General features: G+C 41.4%; 1 protein-coding gene across 2 annotated transcripts in view; it reads left to right on the top strand.

Moving 5' to 3' along the window:
• Positions 1 to 27,105, top strand: part of Mwh (multiple wing hairs) — a 71,743-nt gene that overhangs the window by 31,202 nt on the left and 13,436 nt on the right. For both annotated transcript variants that reach the window (XM_076327055.1, XM_076327056.1), the window contains exons 2-3: positions 7,813 to 7,885; positions 15,210 to 15,439. In XM_076327055.1, the coding sequence (XP_076183170.1) occupies positions 7,813 to 7,885; positions 15,210 to 15,439 (303 nt within the window). The remainder of the gene's footprint in view (positions 1 to 7,812; positions 7,886 to 15,209; positions 15,440 to 27,105) is intronic.

Below are 27,105 nucleotides of genomic sequence, written 5' to 3'. Positions count from 1 at the left end.
CAACATCGGAACCGTTTCGCTGAGAGTTTTAACCGAAGATGAACCCATTTTGCTGAGAATTTTATCAAAAATTGAACCCTTTTCTCTGAGAGTTTTAACCAAATGTACATCCAATAAGAATACTACTATTATTAGGTTGTTCGGAAAGATCATTTCGTTTTCCAAAATGGAGAATATATAATTTAATCAAATGTTTACACACTCTAAACAAATCGTGTTCCATTTTCACCAAAAAAAAACTAAGTAACTTTCCGAACAACCCAATACTATACGCTAGAATTTTGATTTCCTCTGTAACTCAATACCATGTATCATCCCCGATGATTCCCAAAAGCTAGTATCATGATCCGAGAATACTTCCCGGTAAATCTCAAAAGTATGTTAAAGTCGTTTTCGAGTGAATCGTTTTCAATGGTCGTAACGTTACGATTAAAAACAACTCGATAAACCATCGAACATACCATCGACGAGCGATGGAGAACTTTTCACAGTCAGTGTACTCACCGCGGCACAATTTCTCGCGTTTGCGATTTCCAAAAAAAACGAACGCGCCAGATACTCCGAACGAAAAGATCCATCAGTTTTTTCGAAACTTCGGTGTTACAATCGCTGCCGGAGTCGCGGCTACTTGCAAAATTGCCCGAAGGACATCCGCGAAATGTCGAAAGAGGGATTTGGATGTTCTCGTGGTGTTTCGCATCATCCAGCGAGAATGATTCGGTAAGTACGGTCTGCTTCGCAACTTGACCCGATTTCGAAGCGGCGTTCCACGAACGTTCGTCGTAGCTCGCCACGTACGGAGGCCATTAAAGCAACATTGGCACACTGGTGAGTATCGCTCGACATCTCGAGCGAACTTGGACCTGTTTAAGACGTATGTCGTTGAACCCAGACCGCAGCGAGTCACGTAGCTAACGATTTTGCCGCGCGTCGGATTACCCCCCCGGCACTTTCTCCAATTTTCCATCATACGACGGGATCCGCTCGCGGGTAGCTAGAATTCCTTAAAGGACACCGGAGCCGAGGACGGTGTGCGCAGCTACGTACGCGCAGCCGCGCAAAACTGCGCGTGTACGCGTGACCAACCGCTCGCGCGCGGGTCAATGCCTCGGCTGTCCTCCTCGAGTAAGTATCTACCTACTACTCCGTGGCTAGCTCCGCTACTACGTTATGCCGCGCTCAAGATCGCGGATCTGACGAGTACGCGTTTGCGACTGCGTTCCGTATGCACGGCTGACGTTTCCGCGAGGCGGCCCTCCTTTGACACGCGAAGAATCGCCGTGACCGTTCGGTCAGACGGAGCAAACCTTCCACGAGATTAATGGTGATGAGGACATTGGATTCGGTGCGATTCGTTGCATATCGGACGTGGTTTCCGACGACGCGTCTACGCGAGGTGGACTCCTCATTCTTTCGCGAACGATTACGCGACGAAACGAACCGTTTCGCGGAGAAATTATTTATTTATGTAAAATGCGTGGAACTACGCCCTGAGATCGAGAACAACGGGGAAAGTGTAACTCTTGGCAGGTAGTGTCTCGAACGGTCCCTCGGGGCTCTGTTTTCGAATGTCTCGAAACGTGATTTTTTCGAGATTATTGAAATTGTATCTTTTGAGAATTATTTAACTAAGCGTTTCCCGAATTTCATCGTTTTTCCGTGTAAAATCGGTCGTGTGTACGAATTATGGTCGAAGGTTGTTTTAACCTCGATTCTAGCGTCAGAAGTATCCGAGAAATCTTATTTCGAGATAAATATATCTTCCGGAAAACGTTGCACGAGATACGATAATTACTATTTCATTTTTCAATTATCCACTATTATCCTTCGATTGAGATCAAATAAAATAAAAATAACTTTTACCTAATTATGGACATCTTTGTATTTTTCGTCGATTTGCTTTGCAGTAAGTCTTATTTAATTCGCACATGATTCATAACGTCGAAAGAATAATATTGAAACGATAATATTGCGTCGCTAATATTCTCGATATATTGTGCAATACTCTCTAGTTAATTTTCCATGTATCGACAAGGCTTCGGTATCGTCAAACGCAACATCCTGCCCTAGACCGGCAACATTATTGGCAAATAGTCGATATTGCGCGATAATAATTACCGTGTGTGGGTACCTTTGTACCGAGCAACGTATAAATTGTGGGATAACTCGTTTATTTAACGAGAAAATAAACGAACGACCAAATGTTCGAAACGCGAGTGCGTATTTTACGTCCGAATCGGATCGTTGAAAATTCGAAAGAATCGTCGTGACCGGGCCGGACAACGCGAAATAAAAATTTAACACCTTTCTGTGTATTCGGCGTATCGTGTCCCAAGCTTTCGGTACCGCAAACCGACCGATTATTTTCATCGAAACGCGTACTTTCGTTTCCAAGAAGAGGAAGCCGTTCCCGTGCAATAAATGGCGAAATAACGTTCCTTAATGACACCATCGTGGCGCGCGGCTCTTAAAATACTTTAAACTCGCAGTTACTTCGTAGATCATTATACGCGCGTTTACGGCGTTTTTATGTAGAGCGTCCACGAAAAATAAACAATCCACACCGTGTTACTCTAACGGGCGTTAATTATTGTTAACCGCCAATTAAACGCCGCGACGTTTAGCTATGCTTTCCGGGCGCGTTGTGCGTTCGCGGAAGACGATCGTTTCGAACGTGTTAATTCGCTGATCGGGTTTTTCTTCGTAATTAATCCGCGAGTAAATCGTCCCGGTGTGGATCGGTGGATCGTTCGAAGAAAATATGAATTCACCGATCCGCGAGACTCGTCCTCGGTCTGGACGAGGTCCTGTGTTCGACTCCATCAACGGTTCGCGGTCCGTTGCTTTTGTTCGTGTTGCGCGTTAAACCGTCCGTATTAATTGTTTCCAAGTTAATCGATACGGAGAGAAGTATTCGCGGCGTATCGTTGCAATCGTTATCCATTACCGGTGCTAATTTCAATGCCCGTGTCCGAGTACGATGAACCGCGATTAAACTTGAACCGATCTCACCGCGATTATTCCAAGTTCGTTTCCTCCGTATTAATTGTGGATCGTTCGCGATGAATTTCCAACGATCGATTAAAGTCGCGTCGTAAATTTCGTCCTACTTAACAGCTGGTCGGGCGACCGGGCCCGCACCGCTGACACGAGTAACAGAACGAGGGAACCTTTCGATAAATGTGTACGTTCGAATAGGCGACACACGCCGAAACCGATTACCTCGTGAAAGTCTCGACATTGAAAACCAATTTCTAGCGGCGGGATTATAATGCTTTGAAGTCATTATCACTGATAGCTGTACTTACAAGCGGTATTACCTGAATCGGCACGATATATCCGTGGCGAGCCGTATAGTCGGACCTGACGCGAGCATTACCAGGATATTTCCAATCGAACGAGTAGCAGACCCTTCTCGATCGGTCGATACACGATCGTAAGGCCACTTCGTGACCATAGCGATCGTGACTCCTATTATTATCGTGGTCTTCGCCCGCGAAACGGACCGTCCGCACCCTGTGTCCTCGCGGTGCGCGAATCGTTGCATTACGTCGCATCGGACCGTGAAGCCCTTGATGCACCGAGAAAGAGTTTCGTCCGGCCGAAATTATCTAAATAACAGGCTCCGCGTGCTCGATACTATCGTACGCCGAGACCAGCTTAAACACTTCGATTTATTAACGGCGGTAACCCGGTCTACCGGGCCCAAAAATCGATTTCCGAATTATTATATCTTCTCGGGTGTTCAACGGTGTGCAACTTTCCGACCAAAGCGAGGGCAACCGGATCGATCGTGGAATACAATATACGATACAACGTCGATTATCCGTGCACGTTGATTATCCGAATTTCGATTACACGAACAGACCGATTATCCGACACGGAACGAGTCACGTATTTAAACTAATCGTGTAACAGTTTCGATTCAAAAATTTCACCGCGAACGTATCATATTATAATAGTAACGAGACGGACGAAGAGAGAGCGAGATGTGGCTTTGAACAGACTTGTGTCTAAAGAGAAATTTCTTTAAATATTGTATTATTATACAATGAGTAGAACGACGAATAGAAATGATTACTTTATCGTGGATGATTATTTTAGAGGATGTTCGATGTTTGGCGGTTTCTAAGGGTATGTCCAAGCTTGTGTGCACTTTTGGTTTCGAAAACGATTTAAGTTTCTTCGAATTTTAATTGCTAAGGAAAGAAAGGGAATTTTTTATTGAAAGCAACAGGTGTAAAATATTATTTGTCGTTAGTGAGAAACTATTAAAGAACAGGATGTCGAAAGAGCTTTTGTTTAAGCTTATCGAATAAACGAGACAATATATTGACAAATAATGACAAGTATGTTTTATTCGTATTAAGAATCAATTTTTGCGCGTTTCACCGTGCATCGATGAATGATAATTCACATTTGCCATTATATTGTGACTGGTTTCCATCTCACGGTGCTCAATACATACCACAATTCACGAGCGACTAATAGCCAACCGCCATAAAGCAACTGGCATGACCAATCGTCAGACGTTCGCATAAACATCGCATCGTAGTTGTGTTGATAGACGATGATTGAATAGAATGTAGGTAAAGGTTCGATGTACATATAATTGAACGATTGTCGAGGGATCATATTTTCTTTAAATTAAATCGAACAAAAAGTCACCTCACGAGTTATTGTTTTTCATCTGGTGCACTTTAAATCATATACAAGAAGAAGAAACTGTAGGTCATCGTAAAGAATTTCGAATAAATTAATCAAGACCAATCCACGAATCTTTGAATAAGATTACTCGAAAGTATAAACTTTCGACACGTTATAAAGATACGTAAACGTATAAATTCGAACCCCGAAAGATTTATAATTTCTTTATCCATTGCTTCGATGTAAGTGGGTTTAGGTCTTGAACAGATTATTTTTGTCTAAAGCGGTAAATGAAACTGATAAAAATGATTTTATTCGTTACAATAAGTAGACATTGGCTGAGAAATGAATTAAAATTGACACAAATACGTTACGGAAATGCAACAAGTAGGTAAGAAACACGTCGTTAATACCTAACAACTTCCACATAAGCGGAGAATAAATATGTTGCAATTCTGCAACCGGATGCATTTAAAGGTTAAGCGAGATGATTGATATTTTACAGTTATAAATGCACGTGAGTAGAATTCACACTGGATGCACTTAGCATTCCGTATTTAACAGTGTCAAAACACGTTATGGAAACTGTCGAGAGTATCGATAAAAATCAAAAAGAGTCTTCGATGAATTTTTGCAAACGGATTTTCGGCAAATTTTGCATCGAAGTTAATCAATTTTATCGATGCGTCGATAAATCCATTAATTACGAACGAGACGATCATTAGGCGCGAGCGAACGCATTTGAACTGCACCGAAACGAATCGAGAATTAATTTTTAATAGGAAAACCCGGGTCGTTTTAAAAAGTTGTAAGAACGCGAAGAATCTTTTTGTAACGTAATCGACTTAGATACAGGCCACGTTTCCTGTTCTCTTTCGAAGGAATTCCAAGTTTTCCACTACACGGCTATTAATTAGAATGTTGCACAGCCATTACTCGTTCCGGCCGAACATTTCTGGATACCAGTTTGCGTTTTACATTCATTTGCATCCCATCCCCCAAAGAAATGAATATTCTAACGCAACATTGTACAATTTAGTCCCCGGCGCCTAATCAGCGCGCGCATCCCTAATGAGGTGCGAAAGTCGTTAATTAATAAAATTGTTATTGTAAACTCGTTAGACTAATTGGCGCTGTTTAAGCGAGGCGCATGATCGGGCGTTGGATTAAGCGAACGCGTTGCGAGGGGAGATAAGAATTCCTTGTATTATACAGGACGCTTCTCACAATAAATTGCATCGGCAGCAGCCGTGAACCGTGTAATCCGGTACGATCTAGCGGAACCGAATTTTAGGCCGTCGCGACGCGATACGAATGCGATCGAAACGAAACATCGAAGCCACGTTGCGAGCACGTCTCCGTTGCGGCGGAACGGAACGAGTGAGCAAGGTACCGTTTGAAAATTCCACCAAGGAAATTCTCCGCAGTCGTTCCACAACGCGGCCGAACACCTGACGCGTACAACTTCCCAATTAACTGCATCGTTACTCGATCACCTCGACGAAAACGCGCCGATGAAAACCACGGATACGCGTCGTTTTCTTCTCTATCGTTAAATGCTTATCGGTGATAAGATACGAGAAGCAACTATGAAACGGATTGGTTTTCTTCAAAAATTGCGAAAATTATTTTACTCGTTAGAATAAATAGTATTGGAGCAAAACTCGTTGGAGTAAAAAGTATTGTAGTATAAGAAATATTGTCTTGGAAGTAAATTAAAATAGAGATAGGCGACCTTTTGTTTTCTACCGTGAAGGGTGCATCGGTGATAAGATTTGAAAAGTAACCCTGAAATGTTGCAGAAATGCACCGATAATATCTAGTCAATAGTATCTGATAACAATTCGTATAAACATGTCATATTGACATATTATTTACACGTCGTATTATTTCTTAATAATTCTCCAACAATTTTTCTTCTTCGCATGTGTCTTCTTATTTTCTTTTCCTTCGTCTTCCATCGACACCGTACTTCTTTAATATGTACAATCTCGATGCAAGAAAGGTGTATTATATTTTTTATCGTGATTAATATTACATCAACGAAACTTCGTCGAGTTTCTATGCAGATTTAGACTTCTATTTCGTTCGAAACACCCCTATGTCAAGCTGAACTCCACGCAGAGATTTATGGCAATTATGCATACATCTTCGCATTCACAGGTATATTTTCCCACTTATCGTCCATCAACGTTGTATGAGATAAGATGTACACATGTAAGTACATGTTTACCTTACGATTCGCATGCAGACGACTGACTTATGTAAACCAACCTTGCTCAAAGCGTGGATCGCGACCCATTGGTGGTCCACTGCGCCAAACCGTCACGACTGGATGGTTTTTCTTAAAAAAAAAAAAAAAATAGCACAACGACCTATACTTACTCCTGCTTGTACACTATCCAAAGAAAAGAAAAAAAAACTTCAAATAACCGAGTACAGCGTTCAATTTACGATTGGAACGAATTCAGAACCGATAATTCGAAACCCACTAGTTACTCTTGGATTTTATACTTGGAGACGGCATTTGCAGGTCGCCTCTAACGGTAACATATAATATCTGCAAAAAAACCATTCGAACGCGAAATATATTTTATACATCCGGTTCTACGTACTCGTATCGTAAAGTGTTACACGAGATTGCACGAGTACTAAAATCCATCCATCTATATTAACGCAGATCGTTTTAAGAACATTTTACGATAATAACTGCTCCAATTACGCACAAAGTTGCGAAAAGAGACCCCTCTGACATAGTTCATTTATCTATTTCTCATATTTCCATTTCAATACCATGAAATTCGAATTCCTTCTGTGTAATAGAAAAAAGAAGCCGTACTACGTACAGATCTGAAGAAGACGATAGTCAAAAGCCTGGAGAATCGTATGAAATAAAATTAATTTTTTATATTTAATTTCATACGATTCTTTTCAATATTCGTACTATTTCACTCGTAAAAGACTAGCAGCAATTTGTAGAGATCCATATTTCGCGCGTATTTAATTTTAAGTACACAGAGTACCTCCTGTATACTTAAGAGTACACAGGTCCTCCGTGAACTATTTCACGGAGTATTTAAATACACGCATAATAATAAATACAGATACTTTCGATACAAGTGTACACGTTCAAGACCGTAATCTCCAATATTTTGTCCGTTTCAGCGAGTCGGACATGGCGCCGAACGCGGAGGAGGAGTTGCTCGTGGTGAAACCCTGGGGACCGCAACCGGAAAAGGTCAGTACACCTCTGGCGAACTACAAAGAGACGAAGGAAAGAGGGTGGAGGGGGATCGGTGGTCGTTGATACGGGAATCTCTAAACGAGAGAGAAAAGGGGCGAATCGTGTAACTCGGGCGTCGGTAAGGGAAGCTCGCGTCGGTCGCGCGCATTCAAGCGCAGGCAGGATGTTTTCGATTAGCATATCTTTCAACATTCAGTCAATATGGAGTGTACAGGTAGGCGTGAGGGGTCTCGTTGCTCGTTTTGTCCCTGGAACGCCGTGAGAACCGCAGGGCGTCCAGCGATACGATAAACGGCCAGAAATGTGTGAAAGGAAGACGATTACGGGCAGTTAAGGCGGCAGAATCGGCTTGTTTTCTGTCATAATCTTCGTAGTTCTAATCTATATGTCGTAACTGCCGTGAAAATCGTCGCATTATACGTCCAGTTCTCCGTTTACTATTTTGCGTCGCGATTATCGATCCGACGTTGGCAGGGTAGCCAACGTCGGGTTCTGAGAAGGAATTGAAAATTACGGAAGCTTTCCATCGATTTAATAAACGAGTTCCTACGTTCGGGCTCGACTCTCGGCCGCGGTAAACGGACATTCTTTCTTCAGGATCCGCGCGGCGGGTACGAGCGCGAATTCGAAACACGAACGCGAGCTACGTTCAGTATAAATGGAACGATCCGACCGTTTCACGAGTCGTTGGTAATTCCAGTGATTAATCGCGCGTGTCGCGTGCCATTAGCCCGTTTAATTTACAAATCGTGATTTTGTCAAGTATGCGCACTCTGTCAACCCTTTGATTATTAGCTCCACCGGGCGAATCGTCGAAACAATCGGTCAAACCGCGCTTAACCGTGGCACGGTTTTAATCTACTAACATGCATTAACATGCGCCGCTCGGATGCATCGAATTCTGCAGTTCGTAATCGCTTCACCGGCATTTGTACGCGTCGCGAGACTGCGAGGGAGGCAATTTGTCACGGATAATATGATTAATACCAAGGGGAGCTCGCGGTGCATCGCATTAACCCTGAAAGCCGTGCATTTACACCCCGGTTGAATCGACGTTTTTCTTTTTTTTTCTTTTCTTTCTTTTTCATTCCCTCCCCGTGCAACGTGAAATATTTCAATAAGGAGAGCAACACGACACCGAAAGATCTCGTTTTTCTCTACGATTATCGATAAACAAAATTGTGAAATCAGACTTTCTGTTTTTGCAATGAGGGAAACGAACGAATCCAGCTGTAAGTATCGATCGATGAAGCGAGAATGTATAAATGGTGTGTACAGCTTTAATCTACTGTGAATTTAATTCTATGAATTGCCATGAAATTAAATAGTAACCTTTTCGTTTGGTTTTCGAACCCTTGAACGTGCAAGGCACGAGACGTACGCTCCCATCGCCTGAGATAATCATAGCCGCTGCTTACATTTTCTTTGTAATTACACAGTAACTAAAAAAGGAAACAGTTTTAATCGAAAGTTAAGCAGTTCGATACGTCGTGAAAAAATTATTCGAAAGTATCTCAAACTTTCTAATCGTACGTGATTTTCATTAAAATTGCGATGATATTTCTGTACAAGACGATTAAAGTGTAGTTCGAAAAAGGACGGAATGTACTATAGAAAGAGTATGTGGTAAAAAATGAAAATAACCTTTGAAATTTTGTTCAAAATTAATATTGAAGATCGATACTGGACAATCTAAACATAGATATTATTTGCGCGATATAATAATAATAATATATATACTGTACGGAGCTATTGACCTCCTGAAGGAATAGTGAACCGTACTGGGTCAGACATTGAGCAAAAATTACTCGACCCTGGCCACATTCCCCTTAAACACAGTACTAAATTCCTCTTAATCCAAGAGTCACCTTTCCACCTTCCAGCTACACAAGTTCTGTAAATGAACCAACATTAACCTTAATGCGATCTTCGGGTCTTTTTCGACGTATCGCGGCCTTGTAATATACTGTTCTTTTTTTTATAATTAAAATCGTTACGATAAAGAGGGAGTAGATGTTCCTGTATTCCTTTAGCTCTCTCATTATATTATAAAATTAAAAACACGAGTTCCGTACGTTCGGGACATTTTCAACTCACTTCTCTTAAGTGTGCAGTCGAACGAAAGAATGTTTCGAGGAAAATTAAGTAATACCGCGAACAATTTAACGAAGGAAAATCAACGAATTATTAAACATAGACGTATCGACCGCGTATAGATATTAAAATAACGCAATCTTTTCCTTGAAATTTTTGCAGATATTCCCAAGATTGTGTTATTTTGATGATCAAATTTTGTAGGTGTTCATACACGGACGATCTATCGACGTGACTAACAGGTACGGTGTTGATCGTTTCTGCACAAACTGAAGCTAAGAGATTCACTCGACGTTAATGAAAAGATAATGAAACGGTAATGAAACGGAAATGAAACGAAACCCGCGCTCGAGACACCAGTTCGAATCCTCGTCTGAACGCGCGTGAAAGTCGGAACTTTTACCAGGATTCTTCGTAGAAGTCGAAATAAACACGTCCGCGTACGGTGGAAATTAGATCAAGCGTAGAGATTCCAGTCCAATTTCTCGATCTGAAAATATTCGTTTCTTTCCCTTCGTACCCGGTCGTTTCGTTATTGTCGAACGACGACACGAGCGATGACAAACTGGTAGCGAGCTAACGAGATCCAAGAAAGCGTGACGTACGCGTATCTAGGTTGCGCGTAAGTTTGTTTTGTTTCGCATGATTCTGTTCGCGCATCGTATTCGAGTCCACTATCGGCTCGTTCGACACGATTTTCGTCAACGTTATTTTCGTCTAATCACCTGCATAATTGCAAACGGTTACGACTAAACCCTTTCACCCTAACGATTTCCTGTCAGAAGATCCCGTTTGGCGTTGGCCTGTTAAAGAAAAATGAAACGAAACATGATTGATCTATGCACACCAATACTCTATCGCGATCCCCATTAGACGATTTACGTATGTACGTGTCCGCGATATCGTGCACACATCCCGGAAAGGAACTCTAATTACTTTATCGTTGTTTAAAAAACACGCCGTTACAAGCGAGCCCCATATACATCAAACGATGATGGGCCATCAGCGTCGATACCAGCAACGAACGAGCAAGTGATTGATCGTGACTGTCCAACGACCCCGACCGTCCTGCAAGATCGCATTCTAAAACTCGCTCCGAGGTCTGGCAAACGGGGTGGAGAACCTTTCCACGTTGGAAGGCCAGAATTTATTTAACATAGATCCCATTAGACACGCGGAGAATTTAACGCTTAAACGTCCGCCCATTTCGAGAGAAACCTTTCGCCGTCAACGTCCACTCTTGCGCAAAGTGAAGTGTCATCCGCTCCAATATCTCGAAGACTATTAAGCGTGGGAAAAATATTCAAAGAAGGTGATTTCGAGGCAGACGAAACATGTTTTGAAAAGCATTTTGAATTTAAATATTTTAAAAATATTCTTTAATTACACTCATGGTTTTGGTGTCCACTCTTGAGGAAAGTGAAGTGTTATCCGCTCCAATATCTCGAAGACTATTAAGCGTGGGAAAAATATTCAAAGTAAGTAATTTTGAGAGAGGCAAAACACGTTTTGAAAGGTATTTTGAATTTGAATATTTGAAAAATATTAAATATTACACTCGTGGTTTTGGTGTCCACTCTTAAGCAAAGTGAAGTTTTGTCTGCTCCAATACCTCGAAGACTATTAAGCGTGGGAAAAATATTCAAAGAAGGTGATTTCGAGACAGACGAAACACGTTTTGAAAAGCATTTTGAATTTGAATATTTTAGAAATATTAAATATTACATTCGTAGTTTTGCGTAACTAGTTATATTTTTTAAACCACATAATTATCGTAACACAGTACTTTCGGTTTTGCGTAACAAATTATCTTGTCTGGAACACATAACGATCGTGATACGATACTTATGGTTTTGTGTAGCGAATTATCTTTCCTACATCGCGTAATTATCGGAACACAATACTAATGGTTTTGTGCAGCAAATTATCTCTTCTGGAACATGCAATTATCGTGACACAATATCTTTCTAAATAGCTGCGGAAAGGAGAAAATTACATTTTCGGCAATAGTTTACCTTTCCTGGTACTGCTTCGTTAAATAGATCGGTAACGGTTACTTTTATCGAAAACATGGTTTTATCGCATAGAAAAAGATTATTTCTACTACTATTGTTACTATTATAGTAATTACCGTGTAGTTACTTATCGTTAAAACATTCCTTGTGAAGTCGGTAAAAGCAGGCAACACATTCGATCCAGTTATCTGTTCTGTTTGTTTCGTTGCAATCTTCGCCGCAACCAACACACTGGTTTTCATTCCAGTTTTCACGCTCATTTTCACTTTTGCATCTAGTTCATCCATCCCGAATCGTATGGAATAAATGGACCATCTGTCCGCAGCTGTCGTTGCAGGTGGCTGCATCGTCATCGTTACAGGTTCAAATTATACATACGTGTTATCAAAGCCTAGTTTACGAAAGTAGTGCAAATATCTGTTCGAACAACGATGTGGTACTATTTCTTACGACTGCGTAAAAAATTGTAGCTTTCGCTAGAAATTAAAATATTGATTTTTTAAACGATTTTGTAGAGTCACGATGTAGAATTTACAGACACTCTCGATCACTTTCACTGTAACCAAATAGCATCTACGCTTTGCTGCTTGCTACTCTTTAGCAGATCGTTCGATACGTACTTACCTAATCTCTTCCTCCCGCTGATTCATTTCTACAGAAACTAAAAATAAATTCAAAAACAAAACAAATCCACGATCGAACGATAAACAGTGTGTCTTAACAGAATGCAATATCGACAAGATGCAAGTCAATACTGTTCGTTACATTTAGAAAAATCTCAATAACCAGTTCGAGTTATCTCAATCACGATTTCGAGATAAACGCTATCTACAATTACGAATTTCAAAAATGTACCACATTCACCTTTGAGTAGTTTTTACTCTTAACGGTTCACTTTCTATTTACTTTTGTCCGTTAGGGAAAGTGTTGGTAATAAAAAGTAAATTCAGTATTTGCTGATGAATACGTAAAAGAAAATACATAAAGGTGAATAACTCAAGATACTGTCCCAGCTATTCCGCTCTTTGTAGTTTTTTCAAGCCACGTTAGAAACATGTCACACGTTCGAGGAGAAAAAAGTATTGGAAAAAACATAGAGGTTTTGCGGTTCCGTTCGCTTTTCGTGCATCAAGATGGGGTGACCACGAAATAGAAACTCGGTTTCTCGTTAGATCCGATCGATTAACCGCGCCGAGTAGACCGCAATTGGTTGAGCGATTTTATTTCGAATATTCGCGGTATCCTTGATAGGCCTCTTAGAAAGCTACACGACCTTCAGCTTATCCCGATCGTTAGATTCTTGGATACGATTCTAAGAAGACAAATTTTTTCTCACCGAGTGTAATTTTGGAAAATTACACTCGTTACACACAAATTTGTACGATCCGAAGAGTACAAATTTTCCAGTTCGATTCATTGTTATACACCATCGATACTGCATCGAGTACTCTAAGTAAATGTGAATGCTTAAAATCTCTTGCATCGTATATCCAGTAATGGCTATCTAGATTTTTAGTAACACGACAGAGATAAGTAACTGAACCTATAGTGTTGCTAAATGTTTATTAACCGTTAGATGCGCAAACTCTTAAAATTTCTTCGACGAATTTTACAAAGATTTATATACAGAAACAGGAATCAATTGCTTTGTAACCGATGGTAATTTATAATTGACATAAGGGTAACATTTATAGAAAATAGAAACTTTTTCCTAAACTCAAACAGCTACAAAACGAAATAAAAGACAGTCGGAATTTTCTTCGATCTTTTCGAAAGAAATTTGACATTCTTATTATTTTTCTAATTATCCTCCAAACCTGATAGCTCCGGTTTCTCTGTTCCCATAAATACGGTGAGAATCGATGGGGTTCAGCGGTGATGAATTAATTTTCACGGATCGATCAGGATTTCAACGGAGAAATCAATCCCCACGGCAGCTAACGCATATCGCGACCTATAGACCGCGAGGCGATAAGCACTATAATCCTATCGATTTATGGTTCGGAGCGCCGTGAAATTAACTTCAACCCTCCTCCCACTCTCTCTCTCTCTCCCATGAATATTTCATAGTTGGACGCGACTGTAATTCACGCTGATTTCGCGATTCGTTCGATACGGGGCACCAGGGAGAATAGTTACGATATCGTTGAAACAATTTTCGATCTTTCGTAACGATTTACAATACACATTCCTGTGCAGTGAACATTTTTATGTCTGTCCCGAGAGCATTAAATGGTACGTCGTTTATCTTCTTCGAACATTTATTTTGTATTTACTTTTGAAACACTTGCTACGTTTCATCCGATTTCGGAATATTAATATTTGCGAAATTGATAATGCATTGTAAATAATTATTGTAACAATAATTTGGTATTGATAATCGGTCCGTGATTATTAAATGTTTCCATTCGACTTTGACTTTTATATTTATTTCAGTATTCGTTCACCTAACGTGATAAAATACGTATTAGACGCATGACGATTAAACGAGTTTCGCGATCAGTACCGATGGGACTGACACATTTACATATTAATGTATACGAAAAATGAGAAACAAAATCTAATCGATGCGAAATAAACGACACACAAACATACGTAAGACTACGAGTAAATACAAAATTTAATCGTAAATTAAAAGCAAATACTTGTTCTACCTGTTTGCAACTGTTCGTTTCACACCGATTGGACTTTCTTGTTTTTAATATATTCGCTATAATATAGATATCTACTCTGGTTATAACGTCTTGCCATCAATCAGTATCTACCAATAATAAAAATACCTGTCTCGAAACTTCGCGTTAAATATTTGAAATTTCTCTTCTGAAATTTTCCTTTTCATTCTTCCTATCGAGTATTTCGATCAATTTAAATATTAACACGTAATCGTCTCCGGTACACATCGCTATATATAGATACTCTCGTATACGTATCGAAACACCTGAAAACATTTTAATTAGATTAGTAACAGCAAGCCCTGTAATTTCTAGAAGCTCCAATATCGACCTTAATTGATATAATATAAAAAGGAAATTTTGAAGAAAAAATTGTTCGGTACATGGCGATTAATTAAAGACGATTCACTGAAAAGGCGCCCGTAGAGAAAAATGATTACCATTCCTCGCAAAAGGACTGTTAAGACACTTGGAGAGACACTAACGACGCGTTAAATATTCGAGAATGTCGATATAGTATCTCGTTTTTCTTTTCAGGAGCGGTTAAGACCGCCTACGTACAACGCAGAGGACTACGCAATCGCATTAAGACGATGGGGAAGACGTCCATTAGGAAGCGTTCAAGACTCTCAGGGTACACTGCCGTCGACAACCAGTTCTAGTTCCGGTTACGCTTCCGGAAGCGGCGAGATGACCTTGAGACAATTCACGTCGGTCAGCGAGCTTCTGAACAAACTCCGAGCAGACCTGAGGCTGGCGTTTCCAAGGTAAATCATCCCACCTCGGGATTGCTCGAGAATAATTATAAGCTCGAGATCGTTTCTCGACGCGAGCGTTATTAAGCTTTTCGATCTGCCAGAGCTTCCATCGGAAATGAACGATAATAACAAAGATTCGTAAAATAGTTTCGATTTTATAATTTTGGTCCTTTACGGTGTAAATATTATTCTGATAAAGAATAGGAAATATTTAGAGTGATTCATTTCAGTGAGAAAAGTCAAGTGTACGATAGTTCATAGTCGTGTATGGAAGATGTAGTGGAATACGATGAAAAAAAAAACAAAACGTATATGTACAATATAATGTGTGAAAGTTGACGAATACTAGCAAACAAGTGAAGTTATAAAAAATAGAAAAAGAAATATCGCACTGTGCACGCGGTTAGACTAGATTTACCATTATTACGATCGTAACCACAATTTCTCTTTCCCATGAAACGAAAAATTAATTGATCGAGATGAATCTGAGATTCGTGTTAGAAAATATAAATTTTTTTTGTTGTGACACGTGAGAGAGACCGTAGAACGAGATACTTGTTTTTAGTTAAACAGAGGCAATAGTTGTTACCACGTTTATTGTAAGTCTGTCGTTTCTTTAGTAAAAAGACACTTGTGAGACGAAAACTTTAACATGCTTGTATCGACGTAGTAATCTGGAACTTCGTAGATACAAAACAAGTTACAACGACTTCTTGAAATAGAAAGCATAATTTAACCATAATTCAATGGCATATTACGACCTGCAATAATTTTCATTTCTACAACCAAGAATAAATCGCCTCCAAAAACGAATATGAACTTCGTAGATACAAAACAAGCTGCAACGACTCCTTGAAATATAAAGCATAATTTAACCATAATTCAATGGCGTAATTATTACGACTTGCAATAATTTCCATTTCTACAACCAAGAATAAACCAAGAATAAATCGCCTCCAAAAACGAATACGAACTTCGTAGATGAAAAACAAGTTGTAACGACTCCTTGAAATATAAAGCATAATTTAACCATAATTCAATGGCATAATTATTACGACTTGCAATAATTTTCATTTCTACAACCAAGTATAAATCGCCTCCGAAAACGTATAATTTCGTTCGAATGTACACGCTCTGTCGAATTTCGCGCGAAATCGATGAACTTGGCTGCCTCGCGCCGTTAATTACGAGCTAAAAATATATTCGCGGAATTTCTCCGTTACGCAATATACATAGTGTTGAAAATTTTGTTCGAAAGCCGCTCTCGGCCAAGAGTGAAGGAAAAGATTCGCTTTCGAAGGAAACTTTTCAACGACGGTGCGGACACCCGGAAGAACGCGGGCTTGATTATCCGTGAACAATTAGAATAAGTTGAATTTGCGCTGCCGGGCTGGAACTAACGGCGAAGAACACCTCGAAAGTTCCTCGATATTAATCGAACAGGAAGAAGAGCTCGAACGGACGGGGATGTACAGTTACTTTTTACGCGTTTTTTTTTTCTTCTTCTTTTTTTTTCAACAAGAAGGACCTCGATGTGCGTGAATCTCGCGCGGCTCGTAAAAATTCCTCCACGATTCGATACCAGATTAGCCGGCAGCCATTAAAAACCTTCTCGCGTTAAATGGGTACTACACACCTTGTCTCCGAGAATCGTCGAAGACACACCGACAGGCGCCGATTCGTTTCTCTCTCTTTTTTTTTTCTTTCTTTCTTTCTTTCTTTTTTTTTTTTTTTACAGTTAATCGCGACTAAACAGACATATAAATTACACTTGGCCGCGTTCTTAACGCACGATCGAGGGAGATCCTATCCTCGCGCGGAGCTCGTTAGACTTTATTAATTGCTCTTATTGAATTAAACATTTCGACTGCTTGGAATTCAAGCGATATTAAAACTTTCATCCGGCGTGATTCCCCCCGTACGCGATTGACCCTCGTGGTCGGGCGGCTGCATTTCAATTTATACGTCCAGTCTATTGAATTAACTCTTCCACGGCGATAACACGCGAAAAATCATCAATCTGTCATCCTGATCTCTAACCTGTTCATTGATAAAAAGTATCGTACGTTTCCTGTAATAAACCCGCTTTTTGCAATATTCACTCATCGCTGATACAAGGAATAAAGAAGCAACGAGTTTCCTTAGCGATTCTCGGTTAAAGAAAAAAAAAACAAAAGCTGTAACGAGATCGAAGTGATTCAAGCTTCGTGTGTATCGCGTCCAACGAAGGGCAAAATAATAGTCTCGTCCCCGTTAGGCGCCAGGATGATTAAAGATCGGACATAAACGCGGGGATTTGTTCCTGGATGTCGGTGGCTCATGCCAGGACTCGCGAGATCGGCGATGTTTGTCTCGAATTGCCCGAAGCTGGTACATTAGTATTCATTCATAACGCGTATAATCACGTCCGTTAGATAGGTAACGCGCCTAATTGACTGTAGCGATAGAGTTACGATTTCTGCGTGCTTCCTCGTTTATTATAGATTCGTATCAGCCGCAACGAGATTGAATCTCGCTGGCGGGACAACGATCCTTCTATCGGTGTCTTTCGATTCGAAATCGTCGCACGATGCGCGTACGTCACAGTCCAGTTCCAGGTTTCAATCGGAGTCGTACACGAGGCCGAGTAAATGGAAAAGAAACGAGACACTCGCTTCTTCGGAAATGTCTGGCTTCGTTTAACTTTCAGAAGTACACTCGAGATACTATAAAACCCGACACATCCTTTTCGAAAGCAATAAAACATGTGGTACATTTGTGTCAGAGAATCCTCGCTAAACCTACGTTCTACCGCGAGCCAACTACAGATTTCAATCAGAGTCAGGCTCGAAGATGGAAAAGAAGCGAAATACTGGTTTCTTCGGAAATATTTAGGTTCATCTAACTTTCAGAAGTAGTATACTCGAGTTTCTATAAAACCGAACGCGTCTTCCGAGAGGCAACGTCTTCTGAAGGATGTAGTCCATTTATTTTAAAGGATCGTTGCTAAACTTACGTCCCTCTGGACCTAATTTACATCGAAGATCCATATTGTAGATTTTTCGTTCGAAATTTTCTTATAATGTGCACATTCGAGTTCCGGATTTCAATCACTGTCAGGCTCGAAGCATCGAAGATGAAAAAGAAGGGAAATACTGGTTTCTTCGGAAATATTTAAATTCATCTAACTTTCAAAGGTATACTCGAGCTTGTATAAAACCGATCACGTCCTCTTCGAGGCAATAAAGGATGTAGTACATTTCTGTCAAAGGATCTTCGCTAAACTTATGTCCTCCGCGTATACTCAACATATATCCGAGACACCCATCTTTATATCACGAGCCAACTCCAGGTTTCAATCAGAGTCAGGCTCGAAGCATAGAAGATAAAAAAGAAGCGAAATACTGGTTTCTTCGGAAATGTGTAGGTTCATCCAACTTTCAAAAGTATACTCGAGCTTCTATAAAACCGAGCACATCCTCTTCGAAGCAATAAAGGATGTAGTAGATTTATGTCAAAGGATCCTCGCTAAACATATGCCCTCCTCCCTGGATCTAACTTATATCTAAGACACTTTCTATTACAGACTTTTCGTTCGAAATTCCCTCACGATGCATTAGAACGTCCCGTAAATTCGTATCGTTTATTTCTCTACCGATAGAAAGTAATATTTTAATCATACCTATGAAGTTTACGAAGCAATGCAATCATCTCCCTCTCTTTGCACCTCTTTCCACTTTTTAAGCAACGATATGATCCCATTGGTGTAAAATTCTTTTTAATTTCATACCAATTAAATATTGTTGCAACGATCGAAACTGATAGACGTTTGATGGTGCGATGTCCGGAGAATAAGGTGAAGGAGATCAAATTTCCCAATCAAATTCGTGTAATTATTTTTTCACGTTTTGTGCAATGTACGATCTGAATGTAAAATCACATCAGCACGATTTATTTATAAGTTTTGTACGTTTTTCTGCAATTTTCTCTCTTAATTCTTCAAGCTGAACACAATACAGATCGTGATTAATTGTCTGATTTTGCGAAAGCAGCTCGAAGAACGAAATTCCTCGATAGTTCCATCGTACAGAAAAAAGAATCTCGCGAAGGTGTAAACCAGGTTTTGCAACTCGTTCTGCTGGATTTTCTCTTTCGGGCCAAATTCGTTTTCTTTGGGTATTTTCGTACACGATCCATTTTTCATCTCCGCTCACTGTGCGTTTCAGAAAGGATTTCGTTTCGTTACGTTGCAAGCAACGTATATACGAGTTGCTACGCGATCGAAACGATTACGTTCCGTGAGCTGATGCGATACTTCACGATCTGTGACTTTCGAATACCTTCTACATACGAAACCGAAGCATAACAGTTTAGTCACCAGAGCCCTTCTAGCTCTGTGTGCTCACGAAACGTATCGCAAGAAATATAAACACACCTTGACACGAACTCATGGGACGACCTAATAGTATACATAGGTATTTACATACGTCACAGCCAACTCGGTGTTTCGATCGGAGTAATCGTTCAAATGATCGAAGATGCCAAAGAATTCACTCAAAGATAAAAAAACTTTTCGCATAATTTGTGCATCTTTTCGTACAAATTATACATTCCCGAACAACGTGTATTTTAATCGATTAAAATTAAAAGATCCTCGTTTCTGTGGCACAATGTTACAAATTTACCCGCTCTTATCGATCCATCGATCGTTCCCTTCAACGCCTCATCCTTTTCCCTATCGTAACACCCAATGGAGAACACAGATTGAACAATCCTTCGTTTATGCGTTCGTAAAATGACGTTAATTTATACTTGGGAATTTTTACGAGAAATGCACAAAGCGACTCGCGCTCGTCCAACGTCGGAAGGATTCCCAACCTTGGTTCAACCTAATCGTCGCTTAACCCTTTGCACTCGAGGCTTCTTCGCAACCAGAAACCGACACCTCGAGAAAATCCTTCAAGTCGTAAAATTCATCCGAAATGGAACATTTTTATATACTTCGCGTACACGCGTTTACACTCTACAAGAACATAATATTTCTTTTTATCCAAAAAAGATTCTTTTATCCAAATGAAATTTCAAACCACGAAGTTTCCCCGGATCGAAAATAGTACACTGAATTTAGGTGGCGACCGCGGATCTCTCGAGTCCAAAGGGTTAACCCTTTCAGAAGCCCGTTCGAGTTTCTATAAAGCCAAGTGCGTCCACTTGTAGCTAACGAAGGCTGCGTTCGTTTTACGTCAAAGGAATCCACCTCCTAGATCGCGTAAAGAAAAAAAAAAATGTGTCGTATTCTCGTTCGTGTCTCGCGAATACGTTAACACGGGTTTCCGTGAAACAAATTGTAAGTGTATCCGGTTGAAACTAATTAACACCGTGGACAGTTCGTGTTAATGCTACGAACGAAATTTATCTATCGAGTGGTACACGTATCGAATATTCCAATTGAGCTCGTGTACGGAGACCACCCAGGGAACGATGTCGCGACGTTGCTGCTCGTACAATAAACTTCGATCAAAAATTGCAACCGAGAACGGTTTAATTGCCCGGACCGAAAGAAATTGGCCGGCACGACGGTTGCCACGGCCCCGATAAAGGAAGCTTAACGAAATTCCAGAGTCTCGAAAACCGTCAGAAACCGTCCGGCCGATACTCTCGAATTAATTCCAGTTCGATCGGCGCCGCTCGTTTGCTCTTATTAAGCGCAATTTTCCCGCGCGCTTCGCCGCACAATTTGCGGCCGACGGATATTCGAGGCGGCGCGGCGAAGCAAGAAGCCGGCCTGCATAGATGAAAATGATTCTAATCGCATCCCGACGAATGTAAAAGGACAAAGAGGCAAGAACGGTTCACGGTGTGTAACAGAGAGAGGCCTGGTAAAAAGGATGCACGGGCGCGTGAAGGATAACATCGCGCTCGTGGAGCTCTCCTTCTCCTCGCGTTTAACCACGCGACCGCCGTAATTTGCGACCGGTGGCCTGCGGCCGTTCTAAAATTAAAGTTACAACATACCCCGTGGCCGTTTCGATGGGCTACACGGGGATTCGAAACGATTTTACAAGGGACCGGCGAGAAGTGTTGCGCGTCGATTTTAAACGGAGTTACAGGCCGGATCGAGATGCGAAAAATTACGCGCAAAATGTTGCCAGCTACGATCCGCGAAGGCTGACGATGTCGGAGACGAAGTCAGTTAACTAAAATTTGTTAAATCTTTGCTTAATCTTGAAACATTCCAAGACTAGACGTTCGAAAATTTTGTATGGAAAGTGAACGCGTGGAAGTCGTATTTCGAAGAACGAGAAGAGCGAGGAAATATCAGGTTGTTCGTGATTGTGATTTCGTTTTCCAAAATTGAGAATATATAATTTGATAAAATGTTTATACACTCTAAAAAAATCGTGTTTCATTTTCACCGAAAAGAAACGAAATGACTTTCCGAACGACCCAATGGAAGTGCATCCAGTTGCATATATTGTAGTAAGTTTCTTTGCATTATGGGTATGTTATAAGTTCAGAAAGACCCGAGGAATGTACTAAGGTAGACAAAACGTCGATTTATTTTTGTAGACTCTTTCGTACGAGGTTCTAAATCGTTTTATTGCAAAATAAGATGGCTCTCTTAGCGTACTCTGTTGCGATACCTCGTAAAAGTGCCTCTGGAAGACCAAAACAGAATTTTGTCGCGAATCAGTTTGCGTATGAAGCTGGATTAACATTTAACAATTGAAATCGAGATTTAAAAGCTCGAAGTTACTCCGATATCTCTGAAAATGTAAGGCGTAAAAAAATACAAAGGTATTCGTTCAACGAACCTTCTCGATACAATATATTTCAACGTGGAGCAACGAAAGAAGAAATTCTTATCGACTCGCTCTGTACTTATTGAACCGTCGAGGGGAGCACAATCTTTGTAACTCGATATTTCGTAAACTACCGAATTCTCGAACAAACAATCGAACACGGAACAAACATTCTTCCTTTTCCAATCCACTGGGTAACTTTCGTTAAAATCGGTGCACAACGATCAAACCAAACCGTTCGAACGCGAATATTTTCCGTTTCTCGATCTATCTACGTGCGTTTCCGATATCCAGGAGAGTTTCGTTAAAATCACCGTAACACTTCGCGCGATCGTTAGAGACCGATCTCGCGAGCGCGCAGTGGACGATGAGTTCCGTTACACGCCGCGGATGATTAAGGACAACGTTGAATGTCGGAGAATTTTTTCTCGCTGTCTCGTCACCGACTCAACGGTGGACGTCACAGATTCTCCACGATCTCGGCGCCATCCTCGCGAGACGGCCATCTGGCCGACGCGATTGTCCCACATACGAGAATGGCTTATAATTCGAACGAGGCAACCGGATAACCCGTAAGTAGCGGCCACGGATAAACGAATACCGATATTACGGATAACTGTACCTGGCCAGCGCGGCGTGCTCAATGTGCAAATCGATCTGGATGAGGCGCATCCTCGATTTCCACGATCGAGCCGCGCGTATCATTTGTCGGGATCTTGGAGCGTTTAGATCGGCGTTTTTGCCGCGTTGCTGCCCCTACGCTAGTGTCTCACCTGACGGAATCGATTTATTTTCCAACCGATCCTAATAATTGCCTGTCGAGATCGATTACCTCGACGCTGGCTCTTTTATACCGGTACAAGATCGGTCGTGCGTGGTATCTGGAGCGGAGAACCGAACCTACGGCGCGGATAACGCGCGTGATCCGAACTTGGACCATTTATTCGAGTAGATCTTCGCGCGGGTAATTAATCGAACGAAACCGTTCCGTACCGGACGATTCTCGTTCGTTGTTCGGAAACCCAACCAATTCCGTCGAGAGTCGCCATTAATTTTTTTCCAAGTTCTCTTCACCGTATCGTTATCCCGTAAGCACGTGTCCTTATGGTTCTTACCCGGATAATCCTCGTTCGTTGTTCGAAAATCCAACCAATTCCGTCGAGAGTCGCCATTAATTTTTTTTCCAAGTTCTCTTCACCGTATCGTTATCCCGTAAGCACGTGTCCTTATGGTTTTTACCCGGACAATCCTCGTTCGTTGTTCGAAAATCCAACCAATTCCGTCGAGAGTTGCCATTAATTTTTTTTCCAAGTTCTCTTCACCGTATCGTTATCCCCGAAGCACGGGGACCTTAACATTTACTTTTCTTCAACGTATCCATCGAACGTAAGTGTTCAATCTCAGCCAGAGCGAGACTGTTTATTTCTCGTCGAAGTTAACGAGTTTCGGGTGCATCGTACCGCCACGAGACGTCTAACTTCGAAATGTATGGAAATTGTGCGGAACGCGTAAAAAATAGAAACTGCCCAGACTGAAAAATAAAGAGCCACGAAAGTTGAAATAATTCGTGAAAATCCCGCTTACTCGTGTACGTTATAGACGGCGAATCGTTAAAGAATTCTGCTTTCCCTCGACGAAATTCACCGTCGGTCTGGGGAACTTTCATCTGGAATGGTCTCGTATCTATCACGCGGCGCGATCGTCGACGTTTATGAATTCGCGTGTGCCGCGTACCGAGCCATCAATGAAAACTGACAGGGTTATTAAGCCGTGCGTCTGCTTACCGAAGCAAGAAAGAAAGAAAAGAACCGACGGGGCACGACAAGTTATTATCGGCCATTAACTCGATGTTTGACGTTTAATTAGACACCGCGGTATCGCTCCGATTAAACGAGTGCATCGCGACCCGATAGAACTTATCGAAGCGTCGCTCGTTGGGAAAAGTAAGCGGTAAAATCTACGAAGGTGAAACACGCGATTCATTTTCATTCAGTCGGCAATTCGCACGCCTCCCCGTCACCTCGAAAGAACTCGCGTGTCCGTTGGCGGAGCCTTGTTATGCGAATCAGGCCCCGTTTTTCATTGATATTCCGTCTCGGTGGTGTCTTTTGTCGATCATCGCTCCTTTAAAAGGCCTTTCTTTCGATCGATGGTCTTTCAAAGGATTTCTGCGTCCATTCATAAAACCGGGGTTCTTGGTATGCACGGAACGAATCCTCGACGGAAGACGTTACAAATCGAAGCTTGTACACCCGGTGACAGTGATTCGTGCCCCTCGAGGGGCAATGTGGTTCGGTTCGCGTCACCCCTTCTCCGTCCCGGTACGATGAAGTCTTTCGCCGCGCCGCCGCGACGCTAGATGGCATTGTTTTGCAACATGCGCGAATCGTTGCTCCGTAACACCGAAACTTACAAGACCGACTCGTAACTCCTTGAACTTGTTCCAAAGATTTTCAATTTTTAAGCGAACAACGTATTTGAGACGAATAAAATTTCTTCGCAATTCCAAAGTATTTCTACACGACCTCCCTAAAAAATCGACCCGTAATTTAAGCTACGAACCAATATACGTAAAAATAGTTGAAAGTGACACCCGTTTTTGTATCCAGAATATTTGTCCTCTTTAAGCGTTCCAACGCGAGAACTACTTTCTACTTCGGTTGATAAATACCGAGAATTTCAACGGAGAACGATACAAGCCGTGACGTTGTTAACGTACGAACGATAAACACGAACGCAACGAAAACTATTCCACGGTGTAATCAAGTACACGCGTACCGGACGAATCTTCAACATAGAGAGTTATTTCGACTTGTTTTCTCGCAACGATTCGCCACCTCTTCGAGCGGTATCTTCGATTCGAGAACGCACCGCGTATCGCGTCGCCCTCGCGTGAGTTCAATTTCGTGAAACGTGCTCACGATTCGTTCGTCCTCTGAGATCGTCTCCAATTACCGAGAAACCTAACGTTTCAAGGATTGCGCTCACGGCAACCGGTAATACATCTCCCTATCTGCGGGAGACGCTGAAAAATTTCCACAACAATTTTAATTAAGCTGAACCTTGAACCGTAATTACTCGGCCAGATACGGAAAATCACGTACGCGGCGGTGTTAACGCGATGCATTTTATTATAAAGCAGCCTCGTTCCACGTTTCTTTTTCCACGTGGAGGAATATCAACCGCGCCGAAGAAGCCTCGACCGGCCACCGAACCCACACGATACCCCGCGATGCTTCCGCTTCGCGTAACAGCGAATGCGTAACTGCTTCCTACTTAATGGAAACCAAGGAAGTCTGATTTTTTCTTGCCGCGATATCAGATCCCGTTTCTGCTTCTTACACGAAGCTGAAGGTAATGCATCGCGATCGGTTCCACGGACGCGCTCGCGTTTCTGCTCGTCCTCACGGAAGAAATCGCGAGACCCGCTGAATCCCTCGATTAACCTGTTTGCCACGATTCCGCCCCTGCGGCCGTGCACCGGTCCCGGGTTCGAGTTCACTTTTATTCGACTCCGTCGGAAAGCGAGTCCTCCTTTTTCATCCGAGTTAATTGGAGAAACGTCGTCGATTCTACTTCTAACCGTGACAATCTAATCCGTGCAAGCGAAATCGTATTTCGTAATTTATATTTACCATCGGACAACGGATCGAACCATCGAATAATACGGTCGGATCGTACTTTCGTTAGCGAGATTTGTTTCGAATGATCCGAGTTAATTCGTCACGGACAGAAACCAAGCTACGACGATATCGAACAATGGACTTTGTTTTTCGGTATATTTGAGAATTAAAAATTCCTGCAAAACCTTCGATCCCTCGTCGTTAATTGCTTCGAAGATGATTCTATTGTACATTCGAACGAGATTAGATGAATTCGATCCCTATCGCACTTATAAGTTTGGATTTATTTTGAACAACTCTCTTATCGGTTTTCGAGAAAGCAACATGGATATTTTTGTTCCATGGAAGATATTTTTAAAAGTCCTATACGAATTCTTCGTTTTCAGACGAAACCGTTTAACTTTTTTACCTGATCGAGTTAGCGCTCAAAGTCCAAACGGTGAAAACAAATACACGCTACAGTTTATCAAAAATTTGTATTCTCGAATATCCTCTTATACTTTGTTACGCGGTAACCAAAATATTCAATGGACAACGTTCTTTTCCGAAAGGGTACGTCCACTTTCTTATTTACAATTGCACAATAGCTGCAAGTAACGATAACAAACCACGACAGGAACAGGACGCTTGTATCGTCCGCATTTTACGAGTTACGGATATTCATGCGCATAAGAAAGTGCTCTATAATTTAACCTCGTCTTATCCCTGGGACGGACTTTGAGCGAAACGATCGATGCACGTGACTTTATTTCTGAATTGTTTCTAATCGTGCAAAAACGTTTCGACAATTAGTGTTGCGGTAAGAAGTACTTGCGTGTTGTGAATCGTATGGCCGAATATAAACGTTAAGTATTTGGAACAATTTAACGGTGTTTCGGATTTACGTTTCAGTATGGAAATGAGACAAAAGGGATCTAGAGCGATTGTATTCTTGACATAAACCTTAAAATGCAGAGATTTTAGGTGCAAGAGATCGAAACAGTCGGTATTTGAAAAAGTTACAAAGTTCAGAGCAAAAGAGGTATTTAGAGCTTACAAAACAGAAGGTATGGAATTTGATTTTATATAAATTTACAAAGTGTTCTGGCACGAGTGATAACGGACAGAGATTGTACGAGTAAAAATGAATCGAAAACGAGGGAATAAAATTTCTTTCGTTCGAATATATTCTGATTGATATTCTTCGTTGCATTGTCAATGCGATAGTGCATAGTGCAACGAATGCATCGAAAGTTACACGAACGCATTTGAAAAATTTTCGAACGAAGCC

This window comes from Ptiloglossa arizonensis, chromosome 2 (assembly GCF_051014685.1).
Source record: "Ptiloglossa arizonensis isolate GNS036 chromosome 2, iyPtiAriz1_principal, whole genome shotgun sequence".
NCBI classification, from domain to species: Eukaryota; Metazoa; Arthropoda; class Insecta; order Hymenoptera; family Colletidae; genus Ptiloglossa; species Ptiloglossa arizonensis.
Note: the sequence above shows the minus strand (reverse complement) of the source record. Positions and strands in the feature narration are given on the sequence as shown.